The sequence below is a fragment of the Hirundo rustica genome, chromosome 6 (genome assembly GCF_015227805.2).
Source record: "Hirundo rustica isolate bHirRus1 chromosome 6, bHirRus1.pri.v3, whole genome shotgun sequence".
Taxonomy (NCBI): domain Eukaryota; kingdom Metazoa; phylum Chordata; class Aves; order Passeriformes; family Hirundinidae; genus Hirundo; species Hirundo rustica.
Genome location: NC_053455.1, coordinates 56,179,542 through 56,197,841, shown reverse-complemented (window position 1 = coordinate 56,197,841; position 18,300 = coordinate 56,179,542). Strand labels below are relative to the sequence as shown.

At 42.3% G+C, this 18,300-nt stretch overlaps 1 protein-coding gene across 7 annotated transcripts in view; it reads right to left on the bottom strand.

The window, feature by feature from the left end:
* KIAA1549L (KIAA1549 like) overlaps window positions 1–18,300 on the bottom strand; it is a 125,241-nt gene that overhangs the window by 31,516 nt on the left and 75,425 nt on the right. For all 7 annotated transcript variants that reach the window (XM_040067949.2, XM_040067948.2, XM_058421105.1 and 4 more), the window contains 3 exons: window positions 17,641–17,804; window positions 12,068–12,258; window positions 8,241–8,368 (listed from right to left, as the gene is read on the bottom strand). In XM_040067949.2, the coding sequence (XP_039923883.1) occupies window positions 8,241–8,368; window positions 12,068–12,258; window positions 17,641–17,804 (483 nt within the window). The remainder of the gene's footprint in view (window positions 1–8,240; window positions 8,369–12,067; window positions 12,259–17,640; window positions 17,805–18,300) is intronic.

Here is an 18,300-nt window from a genome sequence, read left to right as displayed (position 1 = left end):
ATTTTCTGCTGTGTGTTAAAAATGCTTAAGAAACTGATGGTGTCTAATCTTATGTTAATTTTTTGCTTGGCAAGCAGTACCTCAGGTCTCTGTGAAGTTGAACTGTTAAAATTTCTTAAGAGCCAGAAAACGGCTTCTATAAATCTTTAAAATTAAATGACATGGCAAAGCATCCTTAGTTTTAGATTTCTATATAAATGGATAGCTCTTTCACATGCAATTGGGCCCTTTCTCCTCCAAATTCTCTTTGCAAACCTGCATCACTTTGCCAGCTGTTGAATCTGAAAACTCTTACCCACATTTTGAAGCGAAAGAATGACACTAAAGCTCGAGCACAAATTCTACAAAGAGATCCTTGCAAACATTTTTGAATAATTATGCTATTAGAGGGAAGAATGCTTGCTCCTTCTCCTAACTGACAGGAGCAGAGATCCTCTGCTAAAGAACAAAGTGGTCTGCTCTAAATTCATTTCCTCTGAAAATACACTCTGGTTTAATATTTAATCACTGCACAAATTACAATGGACTTGTATAAACTCAGCAGTTTAGACGGCCAATGATTTCGGTAAGAAAATATTTGACAGCAGTAACATAAAATATGAACCCATTGAGTAAGCTCATTATCTCTGTCTGTGCTCAGTGTGACCGGAGCTGGCACCACTTGAGCTTTTGAGCAATAGATGGGTTAAATCCCTGTGTCACTAAATATTGTCCCTGCAGCTCCACGGAACTGTCCAAACACCAGAGAGGCTTTAGTGGGTCTTGAATGCCCCTGTCCCTCCTGGGCTTGTTCAAACACTCCAGATGTGTGTGCTCAGCAGAACGAGCAGCTCAGGGGCCCGGCTCAGTGACAGTGACCCGGACTGGCAGGGACCACCGGGACACCACAGCAGCAGCACCAGAGAACGAGGGGATCCTCGCCTGGCACTGACCACACGTGAGCAGGGAGGCATTCACATCACAGTGACTGTAAAGGTGAAGTATGGATGCTCTTCCCTGAGGGGAATTTGAAACCCAGTAGCCACAGATAGCTCAGCTACCTGCAGATGCATGGTGTATCCCCTCAGACCTCGTTTCAGGAGCAGAAACCAAGAGTTTTTGCTAATGAAACAGAATTCCTCTAGGACTCATTAAAGGAAAGAAAAAATAAGGGTGAAAAGAATTAGAAACCACAGATGACAGCTAATTCTGATTGGAGAGCACTAACACCACAGAGCACCCTCAGTATCAGCCCTCTCGAAGGTGAACACAACTCCTGCACCTACTGCAGTGCTACCAGCATGGAAATGAGAGCCAAATGGGACTAGAAATTGGAGTTTTATTCCACCTTACCTCAGCATTTGTTCATTTCTAATGTAAAAGTGGGTTTTTTTCCCACTGCCCCTTTTTCACCGGTGGGTGATAAAGAGAGCCTGTGATCCACAGCCACTGGCACACTGCTATAATCTGCATTGGCAGTGAACCATAGCAAGCACTGGAAATTTCATCGTTTGCTCCTATCCATCACCTCCCAAAAGAATTTACAGCAATGATTTATGACATGACTGAACCACAAAAGCCTCCAAACTTTGGAAAACAAATCAAAGGAAGTTCAGAGAAACACTGAGAAGTATTTGTTTCTGCTGTGTATCCCTGCCGTGGGCCAGTCCACCCATCCCAGCATCTCAGCTGGGTGAGCAACAGGCCAGCATGGGAAACTTCAGGAAACTGCCCACACACTCTTCATAGTCAATCACAATAATCAACCTTGCTTATTAAAGTTACTAACATGGCTCAGAAGTGATGTTCTAAATTTCTGTTTTCAAAAATATGCATTCCAGCTCTGTTCTGGAGTGGTTCTACTTGTGTCTGCATTGTCAGTGTGAGCACAGAGTGAGATTCAGAAGCACAGAGGCAGAAAAGGGCAAAACCCAACCTAATCACTACTCAACAGCAATTTCCCATCTCTGAAATATCTCATGCTAGATATCTCATGCCATATGATCCACTGAGATCAAATCATTCCTGATCTTTCTGTGACTGCAGCACACGAAGATCTGTCCAGAGCAATTGTTTATTCCGGTTGAGTGCCGGGTGCAGTGAAGAGCAGCGTGGCACAGGGTCGCTGAGGAGCAGGAGCACCCCTGAAGCTCTGTCTCCACATCACTGCAACCATCAGCACACGAGATATGCCCCAGGGATGCTGTTATCCCGTTTCCAAGCAGCTCTGCACTGTTCCAGCCGGCAGTGCCAGCAGGTGGTGCTACCCACTCGTGACCAGCTGGTCCCATGGAAAAGGGGCTGTAATTGTCCTGGTTAAAGGACAATTACAAAGGTGAAGTATTCTGGTTTTATCAGGTTAATTATTTAGAGTCATTTAAAAAAAAATAAAAGTAAAAAGATACTTTTGTCAGCCAAAGATTTCAAGGAGGGCCACAAAAGATTGTTTGTCTCCTCCTTCTTTCCTTCTACCTTGTCTTTTCTCCCCACTCCCTCATCAAAATATGCTGGAATGAAGAAAGAAAGGACTGAAATACTTGCACCTAAAAAACCATAATAAATTAAGGACATTTAAATTGCCTGAGAATCAGGTAACCTTCAGCCAAACGCCTGAAATAAAGATTGGCTCTGCCCTGCTCAGAAGCAACCATTTGAATGATTTTGGAAGCTCTCAGAAAAAGAATGACATCAATAGAGAAAAACACATCAAGCCAAAACTAGGGAAGCCCCTTCAAGCAGGTGGCCATGCTCTGCCTTTTCTTACATCACTCAGTAAGGTATTTTTGAAGATTTATTTTACATGAAGGGAAGGTAAACACTGTAACCATACCTACAGAATACACATGCAGTTTGACAAATAGTAAGCAACATCACCTAGCTAAAATAGCCCCTTAGGAAAAATCCCAGGTATCAGTAATTCAAACAGAAATCCTGACTCCTGAACACGATTTAATAATGGGGAACTCATTTTCATTTTAGAAAAAAATCTCTATATAGAGAAAAAAATAGAGAATTTTTTCAGTGTCATCCAAGTCATTCCATTGGTTAGATGAGTATCTCCAGAAAGATACAAACCCGAGCTCTGAGCAATAAAAAAAAAAAAAAAAAAAAAAAAAAAATCCATCTATTTCTGAAGGAGTTTGTAGCCCTGGAAGTAAAATACAAGTTTCCCAACATTAGTATCTGAACCTGTCCAGCACAGAAGTACCTCTCTGTAAAGGTACTGCAGTGTTACAGAAAACACACTTGTGTGCACACACACCCTTTCACAATCACACCTAGCTCTGAGACAGTGTAATGCTAAACCTCTCACAAACAGCACAAATGTTACATTTTCAGAAGCAGACAGCTTACAGACTAATGGAAGCAGCTCATGATTCCTCCTGGACAGTATTTCCTTAGGTGTAAATCTGCTAAATGCCTGGTGATGTGCCTGAGGTGTTGCAGTCCTGGTTTTGCCTGGGATCCTGAAGCAGGAGCCACCTGGGCAGGTCATTTGAGATCTCCAAAGTGGTATTTGCAGGTTTCCAATGGAACTGTGTACACAGGGTGAGTACTTGTCACTTAGCTGCTTGTTTTGAACCCTTTCTGTGAAGATTTCCTGTCCTTATAAGCAGGAGCAAGGATCTCTCTCTCTCTGTGGTTATGTCTTCTTCTCCAACCACATCTGCCTCATCTTTCTAAACATCAAATTATTTCAAAAGAAGACCACATATTTCATAATGTTTCCAGTGAATCTACCACCCCCTTTTCTTGGCTGACAATTCTGTAATGAGAAGGTACGTTCACTAATTAAAAGAAAATTATTTAACTGACAAAGATGATGGCCACACAAAAGACAGGGGAGACATGAGAGCCTACAACAAAAGCTTCTTTAAGGCAGTGGTGCCCCAGGAGTTCTAAAAACCTTTGCAGAAATAGCTTCCTGCTTGCACAATAGAACTGTACATTTGTCTTCTTCAGTGCTGACATATTAGTGAAAAATCTCAGCTATCCAGACTGTCACTGGGTCTGATGGCATGAATATCTACTTGCTCTTTACACTACTGCTTGGATGAAAACTCCTGTCAGACTCAATTAGTGGCAGAGCAAAAGTCACCCAGAGGGGAAGGCAAACGTGATGAAGAAATATTTGATTGTTGGCCACTTGCAGATCCCAGATCCCTCAGAGATCTGCTGCAACAGGCACCTTAGCAACACAACATGCAGTACTTTCTTGCCATGAGAACAGCAACCAAAAAGGGTCAAAAAAAAAAAAAAAAAAAAGAAATTATATTGAGTAAGCCTGAAGGAAAAAAAGGGTTCACAGTCACCAGTGGGATGCTAGCACGGTCACAGCGCTCTCACTATTTAAAGCAAATAAACAACAAAAAAAGGGGCGATGGAAGAAATGGAAGCAGTAAGAGGAAGAATTAGTCACATAAATGTGACTTTCTTGGGAGAAAAGGGAATCAGTGTAAAACTTCTGGGGGGTTCAATAACAATTGGTGCTGACGCAGAGGATTTCAGCCAAACAGGTGGATTTTGATTATTCTTGGGGATTTTTACCCCTCTGTGGTTAAATGTAGTAAATTACTCCAAAAAGCCTGGGAGTTTGCTGTGAAGAGGTGAAGAGCCAGATGAAATCCCTGATTAGCACTCTTTTGGGGGCAAATGAAAATAATGCTTCAGGATGAGGGAATGGATGATAAAAAGAGTAGGCTCCTTCTTCTACACAACAAATTCTTCCCACCACTCTGATTTCTTAACCTTTTAAAGATATAGGCATCATGAAAGGGAATCATCTCACTCCAAATCTGCACAGGTGCTCCAATGCCGTTGTCAGGGCTCGTTTCTGACCGGATCTTAGCTCCAGAGATCTGTCCCAGTTGGCCATGACCCACTCTGGAAGCAGCCCTTTTCATTCTGACTTGTCCTTCACCCAGCACAAAAAAAAAGCGGAAGAAGGGTGCTGGATGTTTGCTGGGGTCCACCAGCTCCCCCAGCTAACTCTGTGTCCAAGCTGCTACATCACTGCCACCAGACAACGTTGCTGTTGCTATATTTCACTTTCTTTTGAGTCACCATAGACAACTGCTCCGAAATTCAGAAAAACAGGCTCTGATGCTGAGCTGCCACATCAGACAGACTGAAAACTAGTGGCCCACGCTACTGCAGAATTAAGGAGGCAATGTATCATAACTTGGCTGTGTTACATCCAAAAATCCCTTTGATTTTAGCTAAACCAATAATACAGACAAGTTTTTTGCCCTGCTGCTTTGCTCCTGTAGACAGCTCTTGCCTGGACAAAGGAAATAATAGTATTAGAGACAGGTATTTTAAAAAGGAGTGAGGCCCTTTACTGAATGACTTCTGAAAAGTTACATTTGTTTTCAAAGACGATGTCCAAATGATTAGAAAATGAGAACTTGATCCAGCTGGGGAAGGTTTCTTACACAAAGAATTTTGACTCTTTGGGAATTTTGACTCTCCACCTGTGATGATGAGGTTTAAGAATATACACGAGCTCAACTACACAAGTTCTTAGCCCTAAAGTTGGGGAGTCATGTGCTTCATTAAGAATTGATAGCAAATCAACACTTTTGGTTTTCTCTAAAAAAAGAAACAAGCACTCACACTCTTCCAAAGATGTTAGTGGGAAGGTTGCAAGATCAAGTATTTAAAGGTTGAAAAACAACCTACATCAATTTCATTGGCTTCCTTTAGAGAGGAGCTGGTGAAAGGAAATGTTGCACTGTGGGCTGGTTTAGTTCTCCAGTTCTGAGTGGGTTCAGCCATTTGCTTCTCCCTGAATGATGTTTGGCCTGATAAATGATGGGCAGAACTGCTAATATCCTGTTTTTCTCTTCCACAGTCTCTTACAAACCCATCTCAGAAACTGCCAGTACCTCTGTTGGCTGATTCATCCATATTACGTGCTCTAATATACATAACTAGGCACTTTTTTAAAAATGGTTTCTTTTTCTTTTTTTTAAGTGCCTAAAGTAAATGAATGTAGAACTCATCAAGTTTTAGAAAGAAAACTTACTATGAATATAATAATAAATATTCTTCTGGGAAAAAACATGCTGTTATCTTACAAAAGCCTATCACTGTTTGATTCAAGTAGATATTTTTTTGTTTTCTGTAGAAATAATGCTCAGCTGAAGAGTTCTCCTGATCCTCCTAAGCATCAGGTCCTGGAGCCAAGCCTGTCAGTCTGTGCTGGTTTCACATTGTTCACTCACAGCCCTGACACACTCCATGTGCAGACAAGTTTGATACAAGCCATATCGAATTTACGTACTGAGGTAACATCCAGTGCTGTCATTTCTCCCTGTAACTAAATGTCAGCAAGAAATAGAATCTAAAATTGGTCTGTAACTATGGCAACTAATGAGCCACTCTGACTTGGAGTCCCCAAATCCGACATGTGACCGTCAAGGGATTCATTCCAGCCTGAAGATGCTGTTTCTCGGAGAAGAAAATCTGCTGCTGCTTTTGCCGACGTGCGCGCGAGAGCCACCAGCCAACAGCCAGGCTGGGGAGCTGGAGCAGGCCCAGGCAAACAGCTGGGAGAAAAGCAGCTACCTTCTGAAACTGGAAGGAAAAACAGACACCACCTTCTGTGCATGCTAAACACTCTGGGTAAAGGTAAAAGCCTGCAGAAAGAACAAAGTGTCAGAGATGACAGCGGTGTCCGTAATCGCAGCACGGGAGAACAAAGTGCAGGCTCTGCGATGGGAAGTCAGGGGTGCCCTGAGGTTTTGGGGTTTAATTTCAACTTCAACAGGCATTCGTGATCACACAACTCTGAACTCCATTAATTCTGACAAGGGGAGGTCATTTTATCTGCTGTGACCCCGCCTCCCTCTTCAGAAGCTGTTCTGAAAGGGTTGTTTGAGTAAACTCTCCTAAACATACCTTTAAAATATGCCTACAGCTAAAAGTTTCCCATCTCTTTACCAGGGAACAAGGTATTTATTCCCTTTCATAGCTGTGCCAGATGACAGGTGACCCTTTTTAGGGCTGTGGCAGTCGAGTGAAGAGAGTTTCTCCAGGAGGAGCTAAAGTCTCTACCAGGAGGGCTCTGCAGAAGAGGTGCCTCGTGCACAGGTTCCCCCTAGATTCTAATGAAATTAAGATTTAAAGTTAAGGGTCGCTACTTCCTTCTGCTACATTAAGAGGCTTATTTAGTTAGCATGTGTATGTTCTAGAAATGCACTACAGCCCAGATCAGAAGTAAGGATGTTAGGTACTAGTCAATTCTTAAAAAAAAACCCAAAAAACCAAAACAACAAAACAAACAAACAAAAAAAACTTGAGTTCTTAACTTTTTTTTTTTTTTTTTAAGATGTAAAACCTAACAAAACAAAAAATACCTTCACTAAATTATTTTGTCTACCCATGTAAACAGCACCTGGAACTGGTTTGAATATTGGATTTCCTGGGTGGGTAAGAAAAAAGGCATCATAAATTACAGCTTTTAACTGTGGAAAACATAAACATTGGTGTCCTGTAAAATGAACTACATTTGATAGAGTGAAAAAATAATTAACCCCCTTGAAACTTACAACCTGTTAGCCAGTTTTCTATTGAAAAGGAAAACAGTTATGGGAACAAAGCTATAACTCAGGAAAAATAAGCAGAGAGAAGAAAAGCAAGGAAGAAATGGGACTGGGTACTTCTCTCATCAGCTGTTCCTGACACATTTCAAGTCACAAGGTCACCACCATCAACCAAGGTCTTGTAACAAACGTGCAGCATGACATCCCAGGCGCATCAGAAAAAGCTGACAGTAAGTGTTAATGACAAACAGGTGTGCCAAGGATGTGTGAGGAAAGACAAAGCACTGGATGTTTCACACTATCTCGAATTAATTTTTTTTTATCTAATTAATTCATCTTCATCAGATCTGGGCCAACTTAGCAGCAGCAGCAGCAGAGGAAATTAATATCTTAGGGATCTACACGACAAAAAAGCTGTAAACCCTACTAAGAAACATCATGTCTTCATTAGTTTACTGGTATTCCAAGGAAAAATAAAAAAGGGGGGAAAACAAAAAAGCAAGAAAACTTGCAAAGGCTCACACACAGAGCAAATACCACGATGTTTAATGGGATCTGGAGAACCAGTTAAAGCAGTAAATGGGAAGGAGAAAACCCAACGAATGAGCCACACAAAATGCCCAGGGACTGCTGAGGGCACAAGACCTTGGTTTCAAGGTCCCTGGTGCGTGTGTGAGTATGGCAGTGGGAGAGACCACAGCGAACGCTTCTCACCGTTCCTCTTCCTCCCTTCGTCTTTCGCCGCTTTCTGCGGTGCCATCACTTTCTGCAGGGAGCTCCGGCCGGAGCTGGGCTTTCCCGACCCATTGCTGAGGATGGAGCCGTTCTGACTCGGGGACCGGCTGCAAGTAACCATAGCAACAAGGCAGGACGTGAGTTCTTCCTCCTAAACCTCGTTTCAAGGTTATTTCATTCACACAGTTCGCATCACTGAGTTTGCAAGCCTGGTCTGGTACCAAAAGGAGGCGGAATAGAAACAGCAGACAGCAACACGGAAAAGGTAGGAGCAGAGTGATGGGAGGTGAACAAGATTTTCTCAATCAGTTCAGGGCTGACGGGCATCTCAGTGGCTTGGAATGCAACTGCTCCTCATGCATAAGCCCCACAATGAAAGAAGTGGCACCACTGAGGACAAAAAGTCCCATTGTCAATTCAGTGTTGTTAACCCAGACAAAATAAAGTAGACCTTTGTTTCAGGATGTATGGCTAAACCAATTCCTTTATTATTTATCCTGCAGCTACAGTCAACTGCTGTCAGCCACAATGCAAAACACACTCACGCACTTTGCACACACACACACACACAAAGCGATAAGTCAATTCTCCTTTTGGCACATTCCCCAGTTTAACCGGTGCTCTCATTGGCTGAAACCCCTAAGAAAAGGCTTGTTTTATCAGTTATTGCACATCCTTGTCCTGAAACTGGTCCCTCACCCCTCAGGGTGAGGAGGGAGGGCTGGGCAGAACTGCTGTGCATTCGGTCCCAGCAAGGAGCAGGGACAGAAATGAGCCACGTGCTCTCGGCTGCGCTGGGAGCAAGATTCCTCCACAGCTTCTCTGCTTTTTGGGGTGGACAAGTTACTCAAACCCTAATGCACAAGTTGGGAAAAGCAGGCCATAGAACATAGCATGTTTGGTGCTAGTCCACATCCAAACACAGTCACATTTTTTTTAAATGTGAAACCTGCCACAAAGGGAATGAAAACTCGCCCCAGGACCTGTATAATTATTCCCAAACCTGCCTGCAATCTACCACTGAGTTGTCATGGGCAGTGACAGGGTGATGTAAAGAGGTTACATTAGAGAAAAAAAAAAAAAATGGGCCTAGTCACAGAGGCTTCCATTCTTCCATTTACAGAGAAAAAGAACCAAAACTCTATTGCTGTCGCAATGATTTTATAACCAGAAAGTGGTACTAAAACAAAACAACTGTCAAAACCATCCTGAAAATCATTGCCAATACTGGATCACCAGCTTGAAACATTAATTTACCTCCAGGTCTGGCCACCCTGCCTGGTGTAAGTAGAAAGAATTTACTGTGGTCAGAACAGCAAGGGACAAATATGAGGAAAGCGATTCTTGGGGATTCTCTTTTGAAGATAGCCTAGGTGAAATATGTTTAATTTGAGACAGGCTCTTTCCAGCTACAGGGCTCTAGGAGAACTCAGCATGTAACCCAGCTCAGTCCAGTCTGAGAGTTTCCTTGTGAAATTCTATTGAAAAGAAGTATTCTTGAGAAGCAGGTTCCTCCCCATAAACCTGTCTGTCGCTGCTAAATGAATAATTCCAGCCCAATAAAAAAATCCATTCAGGGACAGACCAATACCTGAAGAAAATCTGCTCAGCTTGAGAACACAGAAAAGAAGTGAGCATGGATAGCTTGCACAATGATTTCTGCGGTGACACTAATCCAAATATTCATCCTTTTTAAGTGGCCCTCATATTATTAACTGAGAAGTTTCTATCAGTGGTGATAGCAGAGAAGATAGTCTGATCAGTTACCAGCCACTTCATGGCTGTCTGGTTTGAATTGACCTTTCCAGGCTGTAAAGTATCCTGAATGAAAGAGCAAACACATAAAGGTCAAGAAATATTTCTTCATCTTCAGCAACCATTAAATTCCATTTCCAGACACAGCTCCTGGGAATGAAAAATACTGAAATTGTACATGTTCTCACTTACTCAAGTAATCACCCTGAAGGAGGGAAAACTAACTCTTAGTTATTTGCTTAGAAGGGCACCAAGGTTCAGCACATTTTATAATGAGAATGACTTGGATCAAGTTTGCTTATCAGCATTTGTTTAAAATGTTGCAGTTTTAGTGCGGGATTTCTGTGCTCACTCAAAGGACTGAGCGAAGCGCTTAATCACTTTGGTTAGAGGATTAATTAACAGAGCTGGTTTGCATTTTCTTATGTGTATTTACACATGGCTTTGGAGAGGCTTCAAAACATTTTAAAGAACAATTCCTGCAAAGACTCGACCTGCCGAGCACCAGCAACCACTGCGGGTGTCACGGTCATCTTCCATTTGTCATTTCTTCAAAGGATGGAAGACTTTGCTTAAAAGGGACTGGTGCTGTCTGGTTCACAGGGGCTGTAGGACCCAACCCTCACATTTCAATGGTCTGTATCATGAGCAACACCTCACTGGCATTAAATGGCAGAATAACAGTTTACAACCAGTTGCAGCTGGCTTGCTTTTCTCTACCGGTACGCTCTGCAGATAGCTCCTTCCACATTCCTGCTGATTTACTACACAGCCAAAGGAGTACGGCAAACCAGGCACCAGCTCAGGGTCCTTCTGGCTGTTTTTCTGCAGGGAAAACCTCAGCTGAGGACCACTGGGGGTGTCCACCTGTTCAGAAGAGCAGCAGTGTGGGTCCACACCATGCTGGCTGTCACCTTCTCCCTTCCAGCATGTCCCTGTGTACAGTGTGCAGGCAACGCTAGGCTGAGTGTCCCAAGCTTTCCCATTATTCCAAAGGGGGAAATACTGGACAAGATGAGGTGACTCAGCTAGGAAGGCTTGGTTTTCTCTGGAATTTCTCTGCTTTAGTCAGCTGCTCTTCTTGTATGTGATCAAATCCCTTCAAGAGGCCAGGCCCATGTAATGCCTGTGAGCTGTACAACAACAGTTACCTCTATTCAGGCTGTTTACCTAACAGGTTTATTTTCCTCTCTTCCCTTCAGTATCTATCCTCAGCTCCACTCTCATTTAATACCAAGGAGAGTGGGTCAAGGAAAAATTGGCCTCAAATCAAGAAAAACAGGAGGGATAAGGAGATAATCTGCTTTTCTCGCCTGCAAGGACCAAGACAAGAAATATTCAGCTATTCTGTTGATGGTTGAGGGCAGACAGGAGGTAAACTTCCTAACAGGAAAGGCAGGAGAGAACAGATTGTTGGAGGAGGTTGTGATCATCCCACCAGCGGAAGACTTTAAAACAAGGTAGATAAAGTTGAGTTAGGGGGGTGTTGGACCCTACAGCAGAGAAGAGGAGCCACATAGTTTCCTGGGAATCTTGAATCCATGATCCTACAAGCCTACAGACTTCATTATGAAGAAAGTGCAAACGTGGGACACTCTACCCTAGACACTGACATTATCTAGTCTATTCTTACACTCCAGAAGTTTTGTCCTGCTTTAGATGCTTTGGATCTAGAAGTCTTCCATAATTTATCGGGTGTTTAGGGTTTCCCCTTCTGCTAGTGAAGGCTTTGGACCCAGTCCTGGAGTGACAGAGCCTGCCAGTGGAGCGACAGCAATTTACTGGGAACCTGTCTTTTGGCTCCTGGGGGAATTACCAGTGTTCATGCTACAGGTCTCACGTTCCATTTGGGCTCATCTCTTGTGCAACACCAACATGCAGATAAAAGCCACTTCAACTCCTCGGTAAGACTTCACTTGGTTTTATCTCATATTTTGCAGCAACTTTACACATCCAGCACAGGCCAGTGTTATGCCAAGGATCCTTACAGCACCCAGCTGTAAGGACCCAATAAAGTCCCCTGTGGAAAGGCACCAGATGCCAGCCCATACCTTTTCCTTGTTTCGTTGGATTGGGCAGTTTTGATGGTGCTCCCATCCTGGGTAGTTTCTCTCTCCTGGGAGGCAGGAGCATCTCTGACTGGCAGTGGAAGGATGACAGTCTCCTGAGTCACAGGCAAAACCTCATCCTCTGCTCCCTGCTGACCCAAGTGTTGCTTGGCATAGTCAAAGCCTTGTACTGGCTGCAAAAAAACAGGAGAAATAACAGAAATTTCCAGTGTGTATTAGATTTAATATAAATATTCAAATTAAATGTAAAATTTTGCACTACTTTATTTTTTTTATTTACATAAGTGACAGGTAAAAATACATAGATTACCATGTGAATGCCCAACAGGAAACCAATTTTCTGATGACATTTCCATTCCATACATTTTAAACATGATTAGAATAAAATTGATTTTGGCTAACCTTTCTTACTGTGCTGTAACACCCCCAGAAATTACTTTGACAGACAGTGGGAGAACAGGGATGTGGAAGAAAAAATTAGGAGCAAAAAAAAATAAAATCATATAGAAAACTTTCTCTGATAAAACCCTTGTGTTACCAAAGGGGGTGGGAGTAATTTATTCCCAGTCATGCCAAAGTAAGAAAGGCACACATCAGAAAGTTTCATGGGCAACATTTTCCAGAAAAGAATCTTTTTCAGATCAGTGAAATTATATGTTCCCTGGCTTGCCACTTGCCTACTGGGAAGGATATTACTGATTTCACTTGTTTCTCTTGGGAAGTGGCATTCCACCAGAGCCTTGCAGCAAGGCAGTTCTTGCCCAGCAGAACTAACACATGCCTTCTGGGCAAAGCAGCCAAGAAATGGTGGATTCTCTCAATGGAAAAATTAAACATTTACACAAAAGTTGACTTTCCAACTGCATTTTTAACGGGAAGGAAAAGAGAAAGGGGAAAAACAACAACAACAACAAACCACAACCAAAATCAACCCATATTATCTGTTGGAAAAAAATATGAAAAATAAATCAAAGAAATTCCTGACCACCTCTGGAAAATGTGTTCTTGCTACACTAAAAAAAACTGACTTAACAAAAATGGGAAGGTTGCTCTTTCTGAAGTGCAAAGACTATTGACAAAATGCTCAGAAAAGACCACAAAATGCTTCAAAGTTGAGAAAGTGGTGAGTTTAAACCTTGCACATACTTTAGGAAATATTTTGGAATTAGTTCATGACTGATTAGTCTCTCCAGGTTCCTGTCATGTCATCACTGAATATTTTAGTTCCAAAAGAAAATCAGCAGGAGAAAAAAAAATGCTATTGACATAGAAAAAGGATGAGCTCTGAATAGCATTTTCTCTTGTTGTGTCCCTTACTAAATCTGGGCTGCAGCTCTAAACTCAGATACATTTCACAGGTGATCTCAGTCTGAAAAGAATGGGGATGTTTTTCACTTTTTGAAACATAGCAAATGCTTTTTCTTTATGTGGACTGGCATGGTATTCCTAAACTCCTGTTCAGACTGAGGCTAATGGTTCCTAATGTGCTTCCATACTTCAGCATTCCTCTGATAAAAAGCTTCAGTGCCTTAAGGAGAGAGCTAATGCTGATAAGGGGTAGCAGACAACTCCACAAATCACCCCCATGGAACCTGCAATATATCAGAGAAATGCTAATTCACCCCTCCATGGCAAGCAGGGTATCACAAAACAGCCACCAAATGAGCTACATAGGCAGCAAATGAAGGAAGGGAAACAGAAGCTTTGCAAAGGACAGCTAGGAAAAAACACTGAACAACATCCTACATAATAATATTGTTAAATAAGATAATGTTTTTCAACCTCATTACAAATATTAAGTGTCAGTTAAGGCACCCCTACATATTCTGAAAAAAGGTAACAAGAGAGAAGAGGTGATTAAATCAGTTATTTCACCCTCCATGCTTTTGAAAGAGTAAAAAAAAAAATCAACTTCATATCTTATTAAAAAAAAAAAAAAAAAAAAAAAAAAAAAAAAAGGCAGCAGGACATGAGAATTACTAAAGAATTCTGCAGTGTCCCAGCTCAGATCTGCCATAGGAAGAAAATGAAGGATTATTTTAATCAGAGTTCTACTTACCACCATGTCCAGTAACAAACTGCAATAAAAGGAGAGCTGAGAAAGTCATCCTCATCAGCAGACATATTGCATTAAATAAAATTTGCTCTTGGATCCCTGCTCTGTGAAAGCCCACAGGAGCAGATGGCTCGGCTACCCCTGGAGGGAACTGGCAAAGCTAAATCACCATCAGGCACTGCTGAAACTCTGCAAACGTAGAGGGCCAATACATCCAAAATACTGACAAAGACTGAAGGACTGAGATTCTAATATTGCTTTTGAAATAATAAATGGATGGACAGAGACCACTAGATTACACTGCCTGGCAAAGGGCAGACTGAATACAGAGAGTTGTTTCTGGGATTCTTTTTCCTTGTAATGAAAGACGGACGGACGGAAGGAAATGAGAACAAAAAATAGACCGGGCCCTCCCTTCTATTTGTATACCCAGGTACAGTTTCACTGACTTTTTTTCAGTGTGCCATTTATCAAACTGATAAGGCTTGTTTTCCCATGGCCTGCAGCACTTGTTTTTGTTTGTGGGTCTTAGACTACAGATCTGATCTCTCTTTACTGGCAAACTTATTGTTTCACGGTCTAAAAAAAAAAACCTCACACACATAATAATAATAATAATAATAATAACGGTGAGGGGATAAATGAGATTCCAGACTTTAAAGAGGCATGCTGCAAATTAGAAAGCAAGGGAGGCAAAAGTTGGTATCCATCCAAAACCTCAAAGCAAAAACAGTTGCTTAAAATAAAGAAAAACACTGAAATAACATTAAAATAAAATCCCATCAGAATTTCACCAATTTGAATTTATACTTCTTTCATTTTACAGCTGGAGAGAAAATTGGAAAAAATAGTGGTTTTCAGTTTTCCTTTTCCCTGCAACTGCATTCAGACGTCCCTGACTGCTTGAGGCAATTTAGAACAGCGACACAATTCCCAAGAGAGATCCTACAAACTACGCTGCGTACGAGAGGTCATTTTCCAAACTTCGTTCATTTGCCCTCCAGTCTGCCACAACACAGAAGTCACGCCTTAATTACCGGGCTCAGGCAGCAGCCCTGCTGCTCTGCTCCATCACCTCATCACCTCCCGCTGCCGCAGGCGGATATTTGATGCTGGATGTGCCATTACCGCGGGCGCCGTGTCCGTGCCTCCCGTCCCGCCGCAGGTGCGGGATGTGGCAGCTCCGCTCCGGCAGGAGCCGCAGCCTCCCTCCCGCAGGACTGCAGCACCGAGCAGCTCTGCTCTGCCAGTCCCCTTGGAACACGGCTTCTGGAGCCCCGAGCGCGGCAGACAAACGCACCTGAGATCCCGGCACGCAGGTATCCCACGGGAGCCTCCTGTCCTCCCTACGCAGCTCGCTGGATGCTCAAAAGGTAGCACAAAATTGCTCCGGTGATTCAACGGCAAATCTCAGATGCGCAGAGGCAAAATACTAAAACGGCCGCTTAAACTACAAATCACTCCACTGTGACTCCACTTGGAGCAGAGTCAGCATTAATCAGCAGTCTCGGGCACTTTCCTCAGCCATGAGATACAACAGACTCATTTTAAATGTGACACGGATACGTGCTCATTTGTACTCCAAACTGCATGAAATACGGCAATTACAGTTCAAGCAATTACCACTATCCCTAACACTGGAATTAAAAATAAAATTAAAACTCTTCAAAATTACCTTCTTTCATTATCTTCTCAAAATACATTTCTTAGTCTTATTTTAATGAAAGATGCCGAAATCAGGAATGACCAAACCAGTCCATTCCCAGTCCCGCTGCAAGATTTATCTTCCACAGTCCATATACCAGCATAAACTCCAAACTATACCTGGCAGAACCTTTCTGATGGAGCCATCCTTGTGAAACTAAATGGAAAGCAATTTAGCTTTCATTTGGAAATGCATCACTTTTCAGATAATGAATTAAATTAAATTTTATGGAGTCTCAAAATAAACCGGAAAGGGGAAATGCACTCTGGGAGGGAACCTTCCGCACTCCAGCTGCAACAAAAACAAACCTGCAGGGAAAGCTCCTGAAAGGACTGTGGTGTGGGTGCTGGGAGCTCAGCACCAATTGTTTTGTTCCGGTAGTTTTAGATCCAGCTCCTGTCTGATGTATTGACAGCTGATGCAAATGTAACCTGACTGAACAGGCTTTAACCTGAGCATGTATCTTACAGCCTGATTAAATCTGGTTTCTCAGAAACAGTAAAAATCCAATTTTGTCTTTCTTTTTGGAATGAAAACAATGAATTAAAATATGAAAATACTTCCAAGTTTTTTCTGTGCTGCTGTTTCAACCAGCAGTAGGTTGTTTTGTTTTGGTTTTTTCTACACAGCAACTTTTCTTCAGCGGGTAAGCATCCCATACTGATGGGCAGTTCTAAACAATGTACAAGTTTTGTCTTATTTTTCTTCTTTAGCTGGGACCAAGATTATACATAGAAAAGAATCAAATGGTGCATAGCATTTGTAACAGCCCCTAAAAAAGCATAATTTGCATTTTAGGGGCTTCGATGGGGCATCAAATAGCACTGCAGTGATATTAATTCTTGTCCGTGTTTGTGATATTGTGTTTCACTTTTGCAGATCTAGTCTTAACACTGGATAATAGTGGATAGACAAGCACACTGGAACCAAAATGAAAATGTCTTTTCTGAATAATTTTTGATACAAATGCCTGGTTTCCAACTGGCACCAGCTGCACCCATCTGCATCGAACCTAAGATAAGGAGAAAAGAGCTGTCAAATGCATCATGCTTTCCTTCAACTCTTCTTCCAATCTACATTTTTCAGCAGAAGCAACAGAGCTGAAATCTCAATAACCCTGCTGTCTCTAGAATTAAGAAGCCAAAGAAAAAATTCATCATCTCAATGCCAAGCCAGTGGAGAAGAACAAAGTCAGCTAAAAGGGCAAAGGAACAGTCTGAATTACACACAAGGCTCCATAGGCTAAAAACGCCTGTCTTTGGGTGGACCTGATCAAGAGCCATTGAATAGCAGCATTGAGAGGGCAGCGTTTTTCACTGTGGAGATAAAGCAGTATTCCATGACATTATTTTTTGTGAGAGGATCAAATTCGAAGTGCATTTGATTGGGGAAAAAAGAAAATTCTTCTAATTGATATGGATTAGTGACTTTAAGAAAAATGTGGTTTTTGAACCCAACCAGCAATGTACAGAAATAAATTAGAAAGTCCAAAACACCTAAAAGAAAAATAGCAGTAAGAGAAAAAAAATTCAAAGAATGTTTTCTCTGGATTAGCAGTTTGGGAAGAGAACTTTGGTTAGGGCCAGGTCTGAATTGTTGCCAAACTTCAAACATTCCCACCTTCAGCAGGCAGGAACAGCTCAGGCCACGGGGTTTGAAGTCCTGCAGGAGATGTGCAGATGCAAGCTGTGAGTAACAACCCTTCCAATTCCGCATATCCTCCAACTGCATCTATCCAAGAGTCACAGCCTCAGCAGGCAAATGGACTTTTGGATCTAGAGCTGGCTGACTGACCTTGGCTCTCTGAGGCAGGTTCATCATGGTGTCTGGTTTGAAGTCGTTCTTGTTCTTCCTGCACAGCACTGCGGTGATGATGATGATGATGACGGTGACCACAGCGATGGGAGCCAGCACGGCTGCGATGATCCACAGGTTGTTTGGGGGGTTCTTCACCACAGCTGCAGTAAAAGGCAAACCAACATGGGTAAGCTTCACTGGGCAAGGTTCCTGTTGCTTCCAGGCTTCAGTTGCTTCCATGTAGAAATTAGCACTGTAAGTAATCTAGATTTCTAGCAAGGGAATACCTTTGTATTATTTTACTAGGGGAAAAAAAGGGGGAAATCAGCAACACTGTTGAATTCACAAGTCCCTGGGCTCTTTTCTCTTCGTTTCATGTTACCTGGTTATATGTAAAAGCAGACATCCACTCTAAAGTCAAGATAGATGCCATATAAGATATCACTCCAATGGTTCATTGTTGCTATATTCTTTTAGCCTTCTGATTTGTTTGCATTTCTGTAGTGGAGTTTCTCACATATGTAACAAACAAAGTGATTATTTTCAGATTCCTCTCTGAGGAAGGACAATTGATAGACTTTGACCAATGGGGTCAGAGAGGTGGCAACCTTATTCTCCAATCCCTAGTCATTGTCCAGAATCTATAAAAGTGAGGTC